Raw genomic sequence first — 20,355 nt, 5'->3', positions numbered from 1 at the left:
ATCTTGGCTCCTAGGGCTGTAATTTTTGTGATTCTTTCCTTAGTAGAGCAGGCCACTCCCAGGATTCCTTTTGGGGCCTGGTTGAGCAAAAGCCTGTATCATGACTCCCATTTCCCTTTTGGGCCTTGTTGAACAGTGTCTGGTAAGCAACTCACAGGTTCCCTTTTGGGTCTGGGTGCTCAGGACACCTGCAGGTGGCTCCCAAGTCTCCAGCCGAGCCCTGAAGCACCGACGGGGGAAGGGGGACCCAACACAGAAAAATACTGATGAAAGACTCTAAAGAGCAGAGCTCCAAAAAAACGCAAAGCAAACAGCTCTGTGGTAAAGAAGAGACTGAAGGGTACTTCGTGTGGACAGTGGCATCCTCAGTTTGCCTAGTCAAAGTTCTAGGAACTTTGACAGAAGATTTCCGTGCCGGGCTCCATCTGATGATGTCATCCATGTGTGAGCACTACCATCCTCCTTGTCCTAGGAGAATGCATAAGAATTGGCAAGTTAAATGTAACACATTGATAAGACAGGCTAAGAGAAAATTTGAAAAGAAGTTGGCTGTAGAGGCAAAAAGTTATAATAAAAAAACGTTTTTTTAAATATATCCAAAGCAGAAAACCTGCGATGGAGTTGATTAGACCATTAGATGATAGAGAGGTTAAATGGGCACTTGGGGAGGATAAGGCCATCACAGAAAGACTAAACAAATTCTTTGCTTCGGTGTTTACTGAAGAACTATTGGTTGGCCTTTTGCTGCTAGGGTAGGACTAATATTTGAAAATAAGCAGACTTGTAACAGTGCTCAGAGTCTCAGTGGCAGTGGGTGTGCAGCTGTGTGCTCTGCCTTTTAACAGGAGTGAGCAAATAAAGAGGCAATCCAGCCCTTGTTTAATCTTTGACTCCTGCTGTCTATGGGTCTTCTCAACTATTTCATCTTTACCTGCCTCTCCCCCACTTCTTTCCTCTACCCTTTACCTAGCCTCTGTCACGCTCTCCTTTCCTGAAGTCACAGTGGAGGAAACTGCTCATCTTCTCTCTTCCTCCAAACTCACTACTTGTTCCTCTGACTCTGTCTGCACCTCATTCCTCAGCCCCATCTCCACTGCAGTCATCCCTTCTATCTATCACATCCTCAGTCTATCATTCTCTACTGCTACTGTTCCTGCTGCCTTTAAACATGCTGTAATCATATCATTCCTTAAAAAACCCTCATTGGATCCTACTTGTCTGCCAAATATCGTCCCATATCCCTTCTCCTTTTTGCCTCCAACTACCTGAACGTGCTGTTTACCGCTACTGTTTATTTTCTTACATCTCAAGCTGTTCTTCATCCATTCAGGTCTGGTTTTTGTCCTATACATTCAACTGAAAACAGTCCTTGCCAAAGTTTCCAATGACCTGTTTATAACTAAAGCCAAAGGTCTTTATTCTATCCTTATCCTCCTTGACCTGTCTGCTGCTTTAAGAACATAAGAACATGCCACACTGGGTCAGACTAAGGATCCATCAAGCCCAGCATCCTGTTTCCAACAGTGGCCAATCCAGGCCATAAGAACCTGGAAAGTACCCAAAAACTAAGTCTATTCCATGTTACCGTTGCTAGTAATGGCGTGGTTATTATCTAAGTCAACTTAATTAATAGCAGGTAATGGACCTCTTGTCCAAGAACATATCCAATCCTTTTTTAAACACAGCTATACTAACTGCACGAACCACATCCTCTGGCAACAAATTCCAGAGTTTAATTTTGCGTTGAGTGAAAAAGAACTTTCTCCGATTAGTTTTAAATGTGCCACATGCTAACTTCATGGAGTGCCCCCTAGTCTTTCTATTATCCGAAAGTAAAAAATTGATCCACATCTACCCGTTCTAGACCTCTCATGATTTTAAACACCTCTGTCATATCCCCCCCTCAGCCGTCTCTTCTCCAAGCTGAAAAGTCCTAACCTCTTTAGTCTTTCCTCATAGGGGAGCTGTTCCATTCCCTTTATCATTTTGGTAGCCCTTCTCTGTACCTTCTCCATCGCAATTATATCTTTTTTGAGATGCAGCGACCAGAATTGTACACAATATTCAAGGTGCGGTCTCACCATGGAGCGATACAGAGGCATTATGACATTTTCTGTTTTATTCACCATTCCCTTCCTAATAATTCCCAACATTCTGTTTGCTTTTGATACTGTTGATCACCACCTATCCCTTGATACTCTGTCCTCGCTTGGATTTCGGGACTATGTCCTGCCTTGGTTCTCTTCTTACCTCTCCCATTGCACTCTTAGCATTTCCTCTGGTGGTTCCTCCTCTACTGCCATTCCACTATCAACAGGTGTGCCTCAGGGCTCCATCCTGGGCCCTCTCTCTTCTCACTATATACTAACTCCCTTGGTGTTCCAATTTCCTCTCATGGCTTTCAATACTGTTTTTATGATAATAACTCCCAGATCTACCTTTGTACACCAGAAATTTAACCAGAAATCCAGTCCTGCTTGTCTGACATCGCTGTCTGGATGTCCCGCCACCACCTTAAACTCAACATGGCCAAGATGATGCTCCTATCTTTTTCCCCCCCCCCCCCCCAAGCCCACCTCCCCCCTCTTCCTCCTTTCTCTTTTTCTGTGGATAACATGGTCATCATCCTGGTCCCATCAACTCATAACCTTAGAGTCCTCTGACTTCTCTTTCTCCTCCTCTATGAATATTCAAAACACTGCTAAAATGTGTCATTTCTCTCTTTATAACATTGCCAAAATCCATCCTTTCCTTTCTGAACACACTACCAGAACCCTTATCCCTTATCTACTCTCATCTCCTTCCACTTAGACTATTTCAATCTGCTCCTCATAGGTCTCCCGGAAAGCCATCTCTCTGCACTGCAATTTGTCCTAAATTCAGCTGCATGACTTATCTTTCGCCATTTGCTATGCTAACATAACCCCTCTTCTGAAGTCACTTCACTGGCTCCCTATCCATTCCCCGCATATAGTTCAAGCTCCTCTTTCTCACCTACAAATGCTTTCACTCTACAGCACCTCACTACATCTCCTCTCTCATCTCTCTCTACACCCCTCCTCGTGTACTCCACTTGTCGGATAAGTCTCCATCTGTGCTTTCACCTCTACTGCCAATTCCAGACTCCATGTTTTCCACCAAAATTGCTTCCCTTGTAATAGGTGTTATCCCAGGACAACAGGATGTAGTCCTCACATATGGGGTGACATCATTGATGGAGCCCTATTGCGGAAAACTGTCAAAGTTTCTAGAAACTTTTGACTGGCACTCTGAGCCCACTGAGCATGCCCAGCATGCCATGATATTCTCAGCCACAGGGGTTTCCCTTCAGTCTCGTATGTAGCAATAAGCTTTAGCAAAAATAAAATAAAATGTATCGGACCCAACTCCGCGGGGTGGCGGGTGGGTTTCGTGAGGATTACATCCTGCTGTCCTGGGATAACACCCTATTACAAGGTAAGTAATTTTGCTTTATCCCAGGACAAGCAGGATGCTAGTCCTCACATATGGGTGATTAGCAAGCTAGAGGCTGAGTCATTTTGTAGTGAAGCAACACTGAATTATTGCGGGTTAAAATGAGTCAGCCGGAGATCACAGCAGGTTGGATGTAGAAGGAGTTGGGATTATACTGGAAACAAGTTCTTAAAGACAGATTGTCCGTAAAATGAATCTTGTCGTCCTTCTTTGTCCAAACAGTAATTAGTTGCAAAGGTGTGAAGAGAACTCCATGTTGCTGCTTTACATATGTCAAGAATTGGCACTGAATGATAGTGTGCTACTGAGGTTGACATTGCTCTAACTGAATGTGCGTTTACTCATCCTTGGAGAGGAAGGCCTGCTTTTTCATAGCAAAACTGTATGCAATCTGCTAGCCAGTTGGAGAGAGTATGTTTACCCACTGCTTTACCCGGTTTGTTTGGATCATAAGATACAAAGAGTTGAGTGGATTTCCTGTGGACTGCAGTGCGGTCTAAGTAAAATGCTAGTGCACGCTTATAGTCCAAGGTATGTAAGGCCCGTTCTCCTTGCTGAGAATGAGATCTTGGAAAGAATGTGGGTAAAACTATGGATTAATTCAAGTGGAATTCCGTAACTACCTTGGGGAGGAATTTTGGATGTGTACAGAGGACCACTGTCATGTAGGAATTTTGTATAGGGCGAGTACGTGACAAGTGCTTGTAACTCACTAACCCTTCTAGCCGATGTAAGCTATGAGGAAGATAGTCTTCCATGTGAGAAATTTAAGATCACAGGAAGTCATGGGTTCAAAAGGGGAACACATGAGCCTCGTTAAGACCAGATTCAGGTCCCATTCTGTGACTGGTGGCCAAATTGGTGGTTTAAGGTGAATTAAACCTCTCATAAATCTACTGACAAGAGGATGTATGGATATTGGTGCATCTCCCATCTTGTTATGGTAAGCTGAGATTGCACTTAAATGTACTCTTACAGATGATGTCTGAAGACCAGAGTCTGAAAGGTGGCAGAAGTAGTCTAGTAGAGAAGTTGTGGACAGGAGAAAGGGTCAATACTCTTTTGCATGCACCACAAAGCAAACCTTTTCCATTTCGAAGAATAATTCTTTCGTGTTTAAGGTTTACGTGAAGCTATAAGCACTTGAGATACATTGGTTGAAAGATTGAGTGGTTGTAAAATCAAGCTTTCAACATCCATGCTGTCAGGGATAGGGATTGAAGGTTGGGATGGCGCAACCCACCCTAATCCTGAGTTATGAAAGTGGGAGCTATGCCCAGGCGAATTGGATCTCTGATCGAGAGATCTAGAAGTGTGGGAAACCATACTTGTCGAGGCCAATACGGGGCTATGAGTATCATGGACCCCTTGTCCTGTTGTAGCTTCACTAGAGTTTTGGGTTTTTTTGGAAGGGGTGAATAAACATGTGGACAAAAGTGAACCATTAGATTTGGATTTTCAGAAGACATTCGATAAAGTCCCTCATGAGAGACTTCTAAGAAAACTAAAATGACATGGGATAGGAGGTGATATCCTTTTGTGGATTGCAAACTTGTTAAAAGACAGGAAACAGAGAGTAGGAGTAAATGGTCTGTTTTCACAATGGAAAAAGGTAAACAGTGGAGTGCCTCAGGAATCTGTACTTGGACCGGTGCTTTTTAATATATTTATAAATGATCTGGAAAGGGGTACGACAAGTGAGGTGATCAAATCTGTGGATGCCAAAATTATTCAGAGTAGTTAAATCTCAAGCAGACTGTGATGACTTGCTGGAGGATCTTGTGAGACTGGAAGATTGGGTTTCCAAATGGCAGATGAAATTTAATATGGGCAAGTGCAAGGTCATGCATATAGGGATAAATAGCCCTTGCTGTAGTTACACAACGTTAAGTTCCATCTTAGGAGTTACCACCCAGGAAAGAAATCTAGGCAACATAGTGGATAATACATTGACAATGTCAGCTCAGTGTGCTTGGCAGCCAAAAAAGCAAACACAAAGGAAGCTGCTGATGTGGCATTAAACACCACTCCTCTTGCTGGCCAGAGTCAGAGGAGAATCAGAAGGGGTGGCCCAATTTATGGTTTGTTTCTGCTGTATAGAAGCAAGACAGGTTGGAAGCGGAGAGCAGCAGAGCAATTTTTGCTTATAGGAAGCAGTTTTTGCTAGCCTATGATGCAAGCAGGCCTCTTGTTTCAGGGGCATTCATCAAGCTATAGCAAGGAAGCAAAGAGCAGTTACTGCAATCTTCCGATGCCTTGTCCAATAGTGAGAGAGTGGTGGTAGCGGCGGCTGCAGGCTTGGCACTATCCTCCAGGAGAGATGCTGTAGGATCAGAAGTGCTTTGAGCTCAGAAGAGCAAAAATCTCTATTGAGCTAAGAGATGGGTCCGTTTGGTGACACTGGATATCACCCATATGAAATGGCTAATTTACCCCTCTAAGCAGCAATTACTTTAAGATTAAAATAATAATAAAAATATTAGCTTGCTGGCCAGGCTAGATGGACTGCTTGGGTCTTTTTCTGCCTACATCTACTGTGTTACTTTGCAAGTTCCAATAATGAACCAATCTGGAGATTAAATATTAAACCAAAACTGTAAAGCAGTGCGACACTCACATGATCAGAGCTTCCCATTCAAAGAAATTTTCTTCATTTATAGGACCTGAGAAGGAGAAGAAAATCATTTCATTACAACTAGTTTTTCTTTTATCAAACTGTCAATGTGTTTACACAAACGCTCTTCAATAATTTACCTGCTACGATTCCTTCTGGTGGATTCAGTGTCAGCTCTGTGAAAATTAACATTGAAAAGCAATGAATGAACTCAAATAGTTTCTGTAAAGTAGCTTGCTTTCATGTGCCCCCCAACTTGACACCCATCATTCAAAAATGTATTTTCCTAGTAAACTGGCATTAAATTCCTACTCTTTAGTTGTGACAGTTGTACCCCCTTTCTTGTGCCTTGCTCCCCCAGGTAAAACAGCAATGTCTGCTCACTGAATCCTTAAACAGAATTACGAGTTAACAGACTGCTTCTGCGCAGGACATAAGAGGGATACACCTAGCATCTGAGGTTGCATAAGATTTTGCATAAAGCTACTTTTTTTGTGATTAGCATCCAGAGAGACTCTCACCCAATTTAAAGTTAAGGTTGCCCTTTTTAAAGGACATGAACAAGATCAGCTAAGCAACAATCTGAAATAGAGAGAGAACTGAAATTCCAATTAACATCAAGGCATCATAGAGATAGCGATCCAAGTATATTTTTACAATCTATATAAATAAAAATGTTAAATAGTTTGGACAAAATCGCTAATCTCAGAAACCACTGAACCGATTGCTTTCAAATTTGGACACAACCTTCATTTCGCATACAGGGAAGTTCTTCTGTACTTACATTACAGATATGTCACACCTGTGACAGGTAAAATAGGTTTAAATTTTTTTTTCCAGAAAACAGCGACATCTGCTGGACGTAAGCGCCATCTGTTACACCTTACACTAACACACGCTACACTAATCATTTCGCCAGTCAAGATCCACGTTTCACTTCCATTTTAACACATTCGTGCACTTTTTTCGCCGGAAGATAACTATTTCCTTTACAGATAAAATACACCCACCACCCTTCTCACACACCCCCACACACATGCCAAATTGATTTACTTCCCACAGCCTCCCAACACACACAAAACCACCCTCCTCACACCCCCTACACACATGCCAAATTTATTTACTTCCCAGGCTCTCAAAACACACACAAAACCTGACAGAAGTCTGGGAGGCTCCAGCGGGGGGCCAGGACCAATCCGGGACACATCTCCTGCACTACGGCCGTCGGCTGCCAGCAATCAACATGGCGCCGACGGCCCTTTCCCTTACTATCCCACTCGGGGACACCAATGGCGGCAGTAGCCCATGTGACATAGTAAGGACGAGGGCCCTTCGGTGCCATTTTAGGACTGGCAGCCGGCGGACCTTTCCCCTTACTATGTCAGAGGACCTACCGCTGCCATTGCTCCACCCCACTGACATAGTAAGGGCAAAGGGCCGTCGGAACCTGTTTCAGTGCTAGCAGCCGACGGACCAACGCCGATACATCGCTCCCGGACCGCTCGCTCCACCGACTGACATTTTTATCAGGTCTCGGGGGGTCTGGAGGGTGGGGGGTGGTAATGAATTTATTGCGAACATCTTGGGGAGGGGGTCACAAAGGGGGGCAGGTTTCACTCTTTCAGCAACTCTGGGGGGGGGGGGCAGGGGGGCAGGAGAGTGTGGGGTGGTTAGTTTAAAAGAACTTTTCTCATAGGGTTGTTTTTTGGGGGAAGGGGGGAGGTTCACACACAAATACATACACTAAACTTGCACGATCTCGGGACCGCACCAAAATAGCCCTCCCCAGACCACAAAACAAATTAGTGCAAATCTGGTTAGGCACTCCCCTATTTGGCTACATAACGCGCACAGACGCCCAGGCACAGACCACATGTAGCACCAGCAATTTTAATTACCCAGGTCTTGGGAGGGGGCAGGAGGGTGGGGGGTTATTATTTGATTTAAAGGGTTGGGATTGGGTTTTCTGTTTGGGGTGGGGGGGGTCCCACAGAAATAGAAAGACAAAGGTTTTCTGATCTGAAGGGTAGGCAGTAGGCGGGGGGAGGTGACAGTGAGGGGAGGGAGAATGAGGGGAGAGGTGAGTGTCAGGGGAGGGAGAATAAGGGGAGAGGTGAGTGTGAGGGGAGAGGTGAGTGTGAGGGGAGAGAGTTGGAGTGGGGACAGGGGAGGGAAGGGGGGGTGAGTGTCCAAGGGGAAGGAGGATGAGTGACTGAGGTAAATGGGGAAGAGGGAGGGAGGATAAAGAACCTGACTCTGCCACTGCAACGTGTGGCCGGGTACCGCTAGTGTTTCAATAAAAATGGTAGAAATCCCAAGAGGCTTAGCTATGGTGGTCAACAGAGCAAAAGTAGGAATGCAGCCAAAGCCTCCTCTCTCATACAAAAAGTAACAACTTACTATAAAGGTTAATTTCACTTCAGAGAGGGTAATTCTCAAAGCCTTGTCCACAGGTAATAGTGCATTAACCATAGAAATGGGTATTTACAAAACTAACCACCCAATATACAGGTAGAAAAAAGTGTGAATATACAAAAATGTAGGGGATCGCTGAGTAGAAATAAAGTCCCAAAACTGAAGAAAAATCTACTCACTAAATAGCCGACACCACATTCAGTTGTAAGATATGAAAAATGTGCCCATCATACAAAATTCAAAAGTTGCAAATTCAATATGAGATTCATATCCTTAAGTGCAAACAGCAATTCTAATCATCGGTCACAGTACTTTTTTAAAAATTTTTATTTTATAATTGCATATAAAAATAGTAACTACACGACTTATCTTTGAAGAACATATTCAACGGTATACCGAGATAAACATGAAAATCAGTCTCTTGCAAGCCACGGGGACGTGCGATCAGCCAGAAACTATCTTGTGTTACCAAACCGGCCGGGCGAGCCCAAACTGGTTTTGGTCTGATAAATGCACACATCCCAGGAGTTCTGTTCTCATCGGCATGTATTAGCTCTTGAATTACCACAGTTACCCAAGTAACAGTTGAGCGATCAAAGGAACCATAACTGATTTAATGAGCTAATGCATGTAGACAAGCGCTGACTCCTGGGATGCGTGGTTTTAGACCAAAGCCAATTTGGGCTCTCCCAGCCACTTTGGTGATTCTAGATAACCTCAGGTCAATCGCACATTCCCGTGGCTAGCAAGAGAACGATGGTAAAATTATACTTACCTGATAATTTTATTTCCTTGACCACTGCTAGACCAGTCATTATGATTGGGATTTCCCTCCTCCACAGCTGATGGAGATAAAGGACACACCTTTTTCATGACCTCACTCAGGGCTATAAAGGACATAGGGCCCTGGCCAAAACCAGTGGCCTACTGCCAAAGCACTGGGACCACTAAATATCCCCTTTATACCCTATTCTTGAAATATACTGGGTTCTGAGCAAGGCACAAATTTAAGATGAGGAAAGGATATAGGCAGCAGAAGGGTGTTGTCAGTCACACTTCATTTGATGCCCTTAGTCCCTCTAACCCTCTTCTCCCTTGTCTTCCTGAGTGGGATCCTGACTGGTCTCACAGTATTCAAGGAAAGAAAATTATCAGATAAATATATCATCATCTTCCTTATCACCCTGCTAGACAAGTCTTTATGACTGGGACTTACCAAAGCTTCCCTTTGCTGGGGAGTGAAAAGATAGAGCCGACTTACTAATCCCTGCTTTGAAAGGAGGTGTATGACCAATATATGGTGTTCAATATATGACCAATATATGGTGTTCAAGAAGGTGCAAGGATGACCATGCCGCTGCCTTGCCAGTTTCTTACAGCGAGACTGAGGTGCTTTTGCCCAGGAATAAGGCTTATTTTGCCCTTGTAGATTGAGCCTGGAGCCCTACTGGAACCTGCTATCCTAATAGGTAAGCCAATGCTATTACCTCTTTGATCCCTCTGGTATGTAAGCCTTAGAGGCTGTCTACCCCATTTTGGGCACAAAGTATCAAGAACAGCTCATCTGTTCTTCTAAAATGTTAGGTATATCAAGAGAATCCAATGTATATTTAATAAACACTGGTTCTGAGGCCTTTTCCTCTATTACAGAATTTCAATAATTCTTGATTACTTCATTAGAAAGTCTGCAAACACTAAGATATAAAAATATTTAAGGAGATTACATTCTTTCGTTTCAATTTTCTTCCAACAGCCACTGCTACTGGTGGGCCTCTGCTTCCCATGGAAAGCTGATACTAGCTCAGGTAGAAAGATGGAACCGGACCTTGAGAAATTTCTAGATAAGGATCTCTGCAGTACTGAGCCTGCCACTCCAAGATGCATCTTAATCAAATTCCTTCTAGTAAGTCTGCTCCCAAAATGGTCCAAGGGGCCACCTGCCCAAGGCCTTTAGCATCCAAATGATATCGGACTCAATTAAGAACATAAGAAAATGCCATACTGGGTCAGACCAAGGGCCCATCAAGCCCAGCATCCTGTTTCCAACAGTGGCCAATCCAGGCCATAAGAACCTGGCAAGTACCCAAAAACTAAGTCTATTCCATGTTACCATTGCTAATGGCGTGACTATTCTCTAAGTGAACTTAATAGCAGGTAATGGACTTCTCATCCAAGAACTTATCCAATCCTTTTTTTAAACACAGCTATACTAACTGCACTAACCACATCCTCTGGCAACAAATTCCAGAGTTTAATTGTGCGTTGAGTAAAAAAACTCTCCCCAATTAGTTTTAAATGTGCCCCATGCTAACTTCATGGAGTGCCCCCTAGTCTTTCTACTATCCGAAAGAGTAAATAACTGATTCACATCTACCCGTTCTAGACCTCTCATGATTTTAAACATCTCTATCCTATCCCCCCTCAGCCGACTCTTCTCCAAGCTGAAAAGTCCCAACCTCTTTAGTCTTTCCTCATAGGGGAGCTATTCCATTCCCCTTATCATTTTGGTAGCCCTTCTCTGTACCTTCTCCATCGCAATTATATCTTTTTTGAGATGCGGCGACCAGAATTGTACACAGTATTCAAGGTGCGGTCTCACCATGGAGCGATACAGAGGCATTATGACATTTTCCGTTTTATTCACCATTCCCTTTCTAATAATTCCCAACATTCTGTTTGCTTTTTTGACTGCCGCAGCACACTGAACCGACGATTTCAATGTGTTATCCACTATGATGCCTAGATCTTTTTCTTGGGTTGTAGCACCTAATATGGAACCTAACATTGTGTAACTATAGCTTGGGTTATTTTTCCCTATATGTATCACCTTGCACTTATCCACATTAAATTTCATCTGCCATTTGGATGCCCAATTTTCCAGTCTCACAAGGTCTTCCTGCAATTTATCACAATCTGCTTGTGATTTAACTACTCTGAACAATTTTGTGTCATCTGCAAATTTGATTATCTCATTCGTCGTAATTCTTTCCAGATCATTTATAAATATATTGAAAAGTAAGGGTCCCAATACAGATCCCTGAGGCACTCCACTGTCCACTCCCTTCCACTGAGAAAATTGTCCATTTAATTCTACTCTGTTTCCTGTCTTTTAGCCAGTTTGCAATCCACGAAAGGACATCGCCACCTATCCCATGACTTTTTACTTTTCCTAGAAGCCTCTCATGAGGAACTTTGTCAAACGCCTTCTGAAAATCCAAGTATACTACATCTACCAGTTCACTTTTATCTACATGTTTATTAACTCCTTCAAAAAAGTGAAGCAGATTTGTGAGGCAAGACTTGCCTTGGGTAAAGCCATGCTGACTTTGTTCCATTAAACCATGTCTTTCTATATGTTCTGTGATTTTGATGTTTAGAACACTTTCCACTATTTTCCCTGGCACTGAAGTCAGGCTAACCGGTCTGTACTTTCCCGGATCGTCCCTGGAGCCCTTTTTAAATATTGGGGTTACATTTGCTATCCTCCAGTCTTCAGGTACAATGGACGATTTTAATGATAGGTTACAAATTTTTACTAATAGGTCTGAAATTTCATTTTTTAGTTCTTTCAGAACTCTGGGGTATATACCATCCAGTGATTTACTACTCTTCAGTTTGTCAATCAGGCCTACCACATCTTCTAGGTTCACCGTGATTTGAATCAGTCCATCTGAATCATTACCCATGAAAACCTTCTCCATTACGGGTACCTCCCCAACATCTTCCCAACCTAACTGTCCAAGGAGATGGGGTATTATTCTGGAGGCCATATGGCTCCCTGAATCGCCTTGGCACTTATTTATTTATTATTTACATGCCAGATGCCTAAGTATGAGTGCAGCATAGTGCCCCAAATATGCTGGGCTGCTGGCATCACTACCACAACCTTGGTGAAGGTATTGGGGGCTGTTGCTATGTGGAAAGCAATCCTTGGGACTGGGCATGATCACCCCATATAAAGAGCCTTGCTGAGTTCTTGTGATACACTCTTATAGGATTATGGTGGTACAGTTCTGTTAAGTCTGAAGACACTGGAACTCTCCTAGCCTTACCAATGATATCCCCAACCGCAGCCTCTATCCAAAAGTGGGGCACATGTAGGTAACCGATGACCTCCCTTTATTTTTATTTATTTATTTATTTTCCCGTGCCCTGTATTAGCAAGGTGCCTCAGAGGTCAGCATCCTTGAGGATGTCCTCACTAGGTTGTACCTATCCCCTGCCCAGAATGCTAAGGTCCTTGCCATCTATGGATTTATTTTTTCGGTTTTTACATATAGGGTATCCTCAGTCGGTGTCGAAGAAATCTTATAGAAAAGCCCTTTTTGCTAATCGCGTGTTAGTATTGGGTGGGGTATGTGACCTCTACACCATGGCAAGATAAGTACTATTTAAGTTGCAGTTACTCATGTTTTCGGGATTTCTAAGAGAGTGACCATTAGTGCTCACTGGACAGTTTACGAAGTTTTTCATGAAACGTTAGACATAAATGAATAAATTAATAATAAAGTAAAGTGGACTTTAAACTAAGAGCAGCTTTGTGATGTTATAAGCTATTGGAGTGTCGGTCCTACAGATATATTATAAAATATATAATTTCAAAGAATTAGAAACAAAAAATATATAATCGCATTGAAATAAATGACCAGTTGACCATATTTTATATCAGTTGGAGTATTTTCTCAATAGGTCTCTGGATTTCAGACATTTGGGGTTTTTTTTGTAATCGATTAGTATCTTTTAAATATAGTGCATTCACACATGCAAATGATGCTTGTCTTTAGAGAAAAAAATTAAACACTACATTGTAGAGATATTTTCTCCCAAAAAAATGTTGTAAATTTGCATAAAAAGGTGACGTCTTTAAGTACATTTTTGTTTCCAGTTGACTGCAAAGCCTCCTAGTGCAAATCCTAGATGTACGTCATGGCCATGACTACTCATCCAGTTATGGCCTGAATCAAAGTACACATCAAGAGCCATGAGGAGTCAAAGTAGGCCTTAACTTTCTTTTGTCAAATTTTTCATGCAGTTTGCTGGCCCATAAAAAGGGTGGCAAGCTCATGTTAAGTTCCAAACCTTGCATAGGAACTTAGCATCAGAGGTTGTAATAATCCACAAAATTTCAGGCCCCTAACAGGGGTTGTTTGGCTGCAATGCCCAGACAAAGTGGCTGTTTTGTATAAAGCGGAGCACAGTACTCTAGGATTGACCTTCATTCAGCTGCCTTTAGCTCTTGAACCAATAGAGATCCAGCCAAAAAATGTATAGTTTTGTTTGAAGCCCTATCTAATATCCAAACAAAATTGTATTCAATTTGAAGAAGGTCAAGCATGGACGATTTTCTAAATTGGTCCGATTGCTATTATCTATCTTGAGGGAGTGAATTATTGTTTTTCACCTTAGAGATATTCTTCTAGGCTTTCCTTGAGGCAGAAGGCACCTCCACGGATAGGCACCTGCTTGACTTCACAGCCAGAGCCTTCTCAGCTTCCCTCTGATTTCCAAGTTCGTTTAAACACATGTGAACTAAACCTGTAACACTGCAGAGCTGCGAATTGCACTCTCTTTTGAAGGGCTGCTAGGGCTCAGATTGCCAGCCACCACTGAAAGCATAGCTAGCAGCCCAGCTGCAGCGCTCTCTAAGGAAAATCAGCTCTTAACCTTGCTTTGTAGCTGGGGGAAGTAATTCTGTTAACAAATGAGGTAGGCTGTCTGCATTCTGATTTGTTTGTGTTTTGTTTTTCTTCAACTCTCCACCTCAGGTTCGTTCTAAATACCTTTAAGATGTATAACAGCATACCTGCTATTACTTCCTAAATTTACGCAGAACCATTTATGTTTCAAGTGAGCTCATACATACATTTTCCTTTAGTTAACCAAACCTCAGCTGTGATAAATTGAAATATGCACAAATGTAGCCAAAAGCAAACTATTTGGGCCATTCTCTAGGCAAGGGCAACCCACATTTCTCACCCTCATGCAGTAGGGTCACTCTGTAGTATTGTAGGACCTTGAGCTGCACTGTTATAGATTGAATAATTTTCAAGCTCTGAGACACCTGTGCTCTGCTAATTACCAATTAATTAGTGCAATGCAGAATGTTTGGTGACTATTCCTTCAGTAAATTTATAGTGTCTTAATCTTACTAGACCTAGAACTGCAGGAACCACAGTTCTACCTATGAACATCCTGAACTTGGTGAAACTCAGTGGTATTATACTGCAGGGCACTTTGTGCACATAATGCAAGGTTACACCTATGACTGTAGTGCCCCAGAGACAACCAAAACCCAGCACCACCACAGGGAGTTGGGCTTCCCCTCCCCAAGAGTAAATAAGCACTTTCAGCCATTGCTCTCTCAGCTGAGAGCACATCACAGCAGACATAGATCATCAGATAGTTCAGCTTTGAACTCTTTCCTCCCTACAGAAAAAAAACAAACAAACCAAAATGGCTCAACATTACTTATCACCTTCTGATAACCCTGCCTGCTGATAGCCAAACAGGGCTTCTACTTACTTTTTCTGATTCAGGGAGAGGGACAGAGGTGGGAGGAGAGGAAAGGGAGCTGAGAGAGAGCCCGAGTATAACTGCAGCCACTTTTTTTTTTTTTTTTTTTTTACATACAGTGCTGCCAGGTACCTGAGCATCCATCTGTCCAGAGGCTCCACAGACACCTCCCACCCCACCCCCAGGGACCTGGGTTAGCCATTTCTCCCTGGAGGCCCCATAGATCCAACAGAGGACTAGGATTATCTTCCAGGAACTCAACCAGGGTAAGTCCTGAGGACGCTCCCGCTGGAAAACGCAACCCGTAGTTGTGTTTGACCTAGAAACACCACAGCCTTACCATCTCCTACAAAAAGCTTGCAGGGCTACCACCTGCTTGCTTCATAGCTAGGATATTATCACTAAGGGGATTATGCAGGGCTGAACTTGCTTGCTCCATAGCCAGAGCATGCGGAGCTAAGCTTACTTCATAGTCGGAGCACGGTCAAACAAGAGGAACATACAAGGCCAAGCCTGCTTGCTCCATAGCCAGAGCATTACCATTCAAGAGAAGCATACAGGACTGAACCTGCTTGTTTTATAGCCAAAACATTATCAATCATGAGTTTGCAGAACTGAACCCTGCTTGCTCCATAGGCTGAGCATTACTAAAGGGGAGTCTGCAGGGCTGCAAACTGCTTTCTCCCCAAACCCATTAAGAGGAGCCTACAGCACTCGTATCTCTGCTGGCTCCACTATCAGAGATTTACCATTTCTTATGTGCACAATGTAGAACTGCAGACTCTGTATAATTGCCTTAAGGGCCAGGTTACCCCTGATTATACTCAAGCGCTTCACTGAACCAGCCTCAGCCAGTATTAGTATATATCGGGTGTGTCAAGCAGCTTGCCTGGAACATTCCCCTCAGACTTGCCCTGCAGCTGGAGTTAATTAGGATTGTTAAATACTGCTCTCTTCATAGCTCAGACAGGTTTGGAACACCTTTAAGAATCTGTTACAGAATTTCCCAAAACTTTTGCCCAATAGGCTGCAACTTTACTGAAGGGCATTACACCTGAGCAACATTTGAGCCACACTGCAACAGGTAATATCTTGAGCAGCGCTACTGCCAATAAAGGACTAACCAGCTCTAAGATAGCTGAGTCTGCTATCCCGGCCTACTCAGTTAGGTACTAATTAACTCATGCAGATTGTCATACTCCCACTGAGGAATGTTTAGTTTTACAATATTCTTGCAGGCCTTAGCCAGCCTGCTTGGAAAATGTGTAGGTATAATTACAAACATAGCACTTAATGCTACAAACACAACCAGGACAATTGTCTAAACCTGGAGGTTTTGCAGGCCTGCAGGAAACCGGGAAGGGCCTGCAGGAACTCATCCAGAGCAGAGCCTGGGAGACTGCTCCCCCGGGGAGAAGTAATCCCTAGGGGTAGTTGTCCCAGGAGCAACAAGAACTCAGCCAGACCAGGGTAAAGCCTGACTCTCAGGTCGATACTGTAAGACCGCGGGAGAGCGGACGAACGCCCACTCTCCCGGCGCACGCACCGGCCCTTTGCCGGTGCGGGCGATTCAGTATTTAAATGAGGTGACGCGGGAAAAATGGGGAAAAGGAGGCGCTAGGGACCCTAGCGCGTCCCTAGCGCCTCCTTTTTGTCAGGAGCGGCGGCTGTCAGCGGGTTTGACAGCCGACGCTCAATTTTGCCGGCGTCAGTTCTCGAGCCCGCTGACAGCCACGGGCTCGGAAACCGGACGCCGGCAAAATTGAGCGTCCGGTTTTCGGCCCAACAGCCGCGGGCCGAATTCAAATTTTTTTTTTTTTTTTTTACTTTTTTTTTACCTTTGGGGACCTCCGACTTAATATCGCCATGATATTAAGTCGGAGGGTGCACAGAAAAGCAGTTTTTACTGCTTTTCTGTGCACTTTCCTGGCGCCGGAAGAAATTAGCGCCGACCTTTGGGTCGGCGCTAATTTCTTAGAGTAAAATGTGCGGCTTGGCTGCACATTTTACTTACTGGATCCCGCGCACATACCTAATAGGGCCCTCAACATGCATTTGCATGTTGAGGGCCCTATTAGGTGCCGCGGGTGGGCCGCGTGTTTTCCTCCCCTTACTGAATAAGGGGTAAGGGAAAACACGCGTCCAGAGCAGGCTGACAGTACGCTCCGACGGAGCACACTTTACTGTATCGACCTGTCTGGGAGTTAGATCCTCTTCACATGTCCGCTGTTGCTGGAAACAGAGAATTACTAGTTTTGGCCAGGGCCACACCTCCTTTATAGCTGTGAGTGTGGTCATAAAAAAGGTAATGTCCTCTGTTTCAGTCAGCTGTGGAGGAGGGAAACCCAATCGTAATGACTAGACAAACAGGAATGCTTTATCTTGCTAATCTTAGTATGCCACTGAACATGTTCTTCACGGATACCATTGAACACGTTCTTCAAAGATAAGTCATATAGTTACTATTTTTATTTGCAATTAAAATTAAAAAAAAAAAATAAGGTACTCTGACCAATGTTAGAATCGCTGATTGCACATAAGAATATGAATCTTATATTGAATGTGCAATTTATGGTCTGTATGATGGTCACATTTTATATTTTACAACTAAATGTGGCATCAGCACATTCAGTTGTAAAATTCAGTTGCAGATTTCCCTTTGTTTTTGGTATTAAAATAAAAAGAAATAAAAAAGTATGCTCATAGGAGCTGGAGGCATAATACTTTTACCCCCAGAGAGCAGGGGCATTCCCGGATGCAGGACTGGGGAGGGGTTTGCACTTACATGCATATATTTGCATTTCAAAAGTATGCATTTTTCCCTGGGGAAAAAAAAACCAAACCCTATATGTGCACGTTAGCAGGTATAAATAGATGCAGGTAGTTTGTGAACATTTTCAGGAAAGTAAGCATGTAAAAGTGGTGTAACGTTCACAGGTAAATTACCCCCTAAATGAACTATGTGCAGTATTGTTAAATACCTACAGCTATGTATTTCAACCAAACTGATTTCTAACTGGCTATGTTGAAATGTCATTTTGATAAAATAGAAACAGATCCTATATCTGGACAGACAGACAGAGGAGTCACTTGCCAATCCTGTCAGTAGTCTCTCCACTCTGAACTCTATGTTCCTGCCTAGGCATAAAATGTAAAGACTGGCTGCGAGGTGAGGGGGCAACTAACTGGAAATATACTGTTAAGCTGCTGGGTGACCTAATAAAGAGAATGGTGTAAAGAGAGGTATGGAATTCCTGACTCCGGCCCTCTGTTTTTTCCCCCTGATTGAGCATGTTTGGACCTTAAAGGAAATGTCTAACAAAAAAAACAAACAAAAAAAAAAGTAGCTCAGAATTGCAGGTCAACTTCAGAGCATGTTTTATGACTCCATGACCTGGAAGCGTGTTATAGAAGCTCCAGGGCTGTGCATATCATGTTCTTGTGCCCTAGGAGTGGAAGAATGAGGGTAGATGTGTCTGTGTGTGTGTCTGTGTTGGGGGGGGGGGGGTGACTCTGTGGGGCAGGTGCGAGCCAATAGGCTTATGTATGGCAGAGTGGGACACTTTTTGCTCCTTGTACTCTCCCCTCTCTTTACTCCATGTTCGTGGGACTTGCACTTGGGGGTGGGGGGAACCATCGGTAGGTGTGGCAGTAAGGGGGGATGTATTTGCATAGGGGGATAGATAATACGCACAACACTTCCTAAGGGACAGATATACATAGAGCTGAACAAAAATACCCCCCCACCCCTGTAAGAGTCCTCATGTTCCCCACAGCATATCTACACACTAATCCTATTTGCTTCAATCGCCTCTCTCTTTTTTTTTTTTTTTTTTAAGAAAAACATCAAAATTTCCTGCACTTTAAGTTATGTTCTCTTACTATAGTGCGAGGTTTCAGGTTTCAAGAAATAATAACTGTGATTAAGGATAAACCTTAAATAACAATGTTTGGGAAAGGATGGGCAATTGCTAAGCAGTCTGTTCAAACTAAACAGCACCAACCCGCTGCAGGGTCTATGTACCAAAACATTCATCTTACTGTGTTTTATGTGGGATCAACTAATCACAACCTGCCCAGCTGCCAACTTCGGGGCCCCCTTTCGCCAGCTGGATTTTAGCTAGATTTGCAGAATGGAATGTAAATCGGGCTGCAGATTACAAGGTGCAATATCAGTGTGACATTTTCTCTTTGAAATAAAAGGCAAATGAGCTTCAATTTCAGGCACCCTAGAGATGAGAATTTTGGGAATGTGGGCCCTCTTGATGGCCGGTGAAATACACGTCTTCAAGAGGCCTGCATTCATTCATGAGCAAGCTGGCGTCTCTCATTTCCCAGGTCACCTTGGTTTAGGAATACCTGGGAATTCGCCCATCACGGACTCTTACATTTCATTTCCTGCATGAAAACTATTCACATATCTTCAGGTTACTGCTTAAAGCAGCGGTTTTCAAATGTGACGGGTAGACTGAAATGGGTGTACAGAGAGAGAACCAGGGCTGAAAAAATCCTGGAAACCAGATCACCTTAGGCACCTAAAGTCTGGCACTTGGTGCCTAAGGTTTAGAAAAGTACAAAATAAATGGAAAAAAGCAAAACAAACAAACAAAAAAAAAAGAGCCAAGCAAAGCAGCAACCCCCCCCCCAAAAAAAAAACAACCCTCCACCACCTTCCCCCCCACCCCCAAAGGAAAAGATTTCCCTGGCGCCTAAAATTTTGACCAGTGCCTAAATTTTCAAAATATATTTCTATTGGTGCCAGAATAATTATCCAATATTAGGATGGATTCAGATCAACAGATACCTACTTCCCTTTAAACACTCGCTCATGCAAGCTGCTAGAGACATAGGCACAACAATAGCTTAGTTTCTATAGGACTCCAAAGCCTGGGGCACTCTGTGCTAAGCATTTTCTGCAAAGATACAAAATAGGATAAAATGTTTAGTACAGAGGCTGTTCACAGGCTGACTTGTATCCACTTCACATGGTATCTTTGCTCCATCACTTCATTCCCTCCTGAAATTTGCTTTTTCTGAAACACGACTCTCCGTAAGCCAGAAGAACAGCCACTTCTATTGCTGTTGGCGTGGGCAATTAGAGGAGACGCCGCTGGCACTGCCAGCACCAAAGAGCGACTAGAAAAGTGAGAAAAGAAGAACAAAGCAAAGGAAACACACAGAAGAAGAAAATATGATCCATATAGACAAAAAATCCTAACAATCCAAAACAAAAACAAACGAAAAAAACAAAACAAATACAAACAAGAAAAAAAGAGCCAAAAAAAAAAAGCAACCCAAAGTCCAAAAAAATAGATTTAAAAAAGCATCGTAATATAGTT

General features: G+C 43.2%; 1 protein-coding gene across 3 annotated transcripts in view; it reads right to left on the bottom strand.

Annotated features, from left to right (window-relative positions):
- Nucleotides 1-20,355, bottom strand: part of UBE2G2 (ubiquitin conjugating enzyme E2 G2) — a 102,006-nt gene that overhangs the window by 38,414 nt on the left and 43,237 nt on the right. For all 3 annotated transcript variants that reach the window (XM_029606173.1, XM_029606171.1, XM_029606174.1), the window contains exons 2-3: nucleotides 6,229-6,264; nucleotides 6,092-6,137 (exon numbers count right to left, since the gene is read on the bottom strand). In XM_029606173.1, the coding sequence (XP_029462033.1) occupies nucleotides 6,092-6,137; nucleotides 6,229-6,264 (82 nt within the window). The remainder of the gene's footprint in view (nucleotides 1-6,091; nucleotides 6,138-6,228; nucleotides 6,265-20,355) is intronic.

The sequence above is a fragment of the Rhinatrema bivittatum genome, chromosome 6 (assembly GCF_901001135.1).
Source record: "Rhinatrema bivittatum chromosome 6, aRhiBiv1.1, whole genome shotgun sequence".
Lineage (NCBI taxonomy): Eukaryota > Metazoa > Chordata > Amphibia > Gymnophiona > Rhinatrematidae > Rhinatrema > Rhinatrema bivittatum.
Note: the sequence above shows the minus strand (reverse complement) of the source record. Positions and strands in the feature narration are given on the sequence as shown.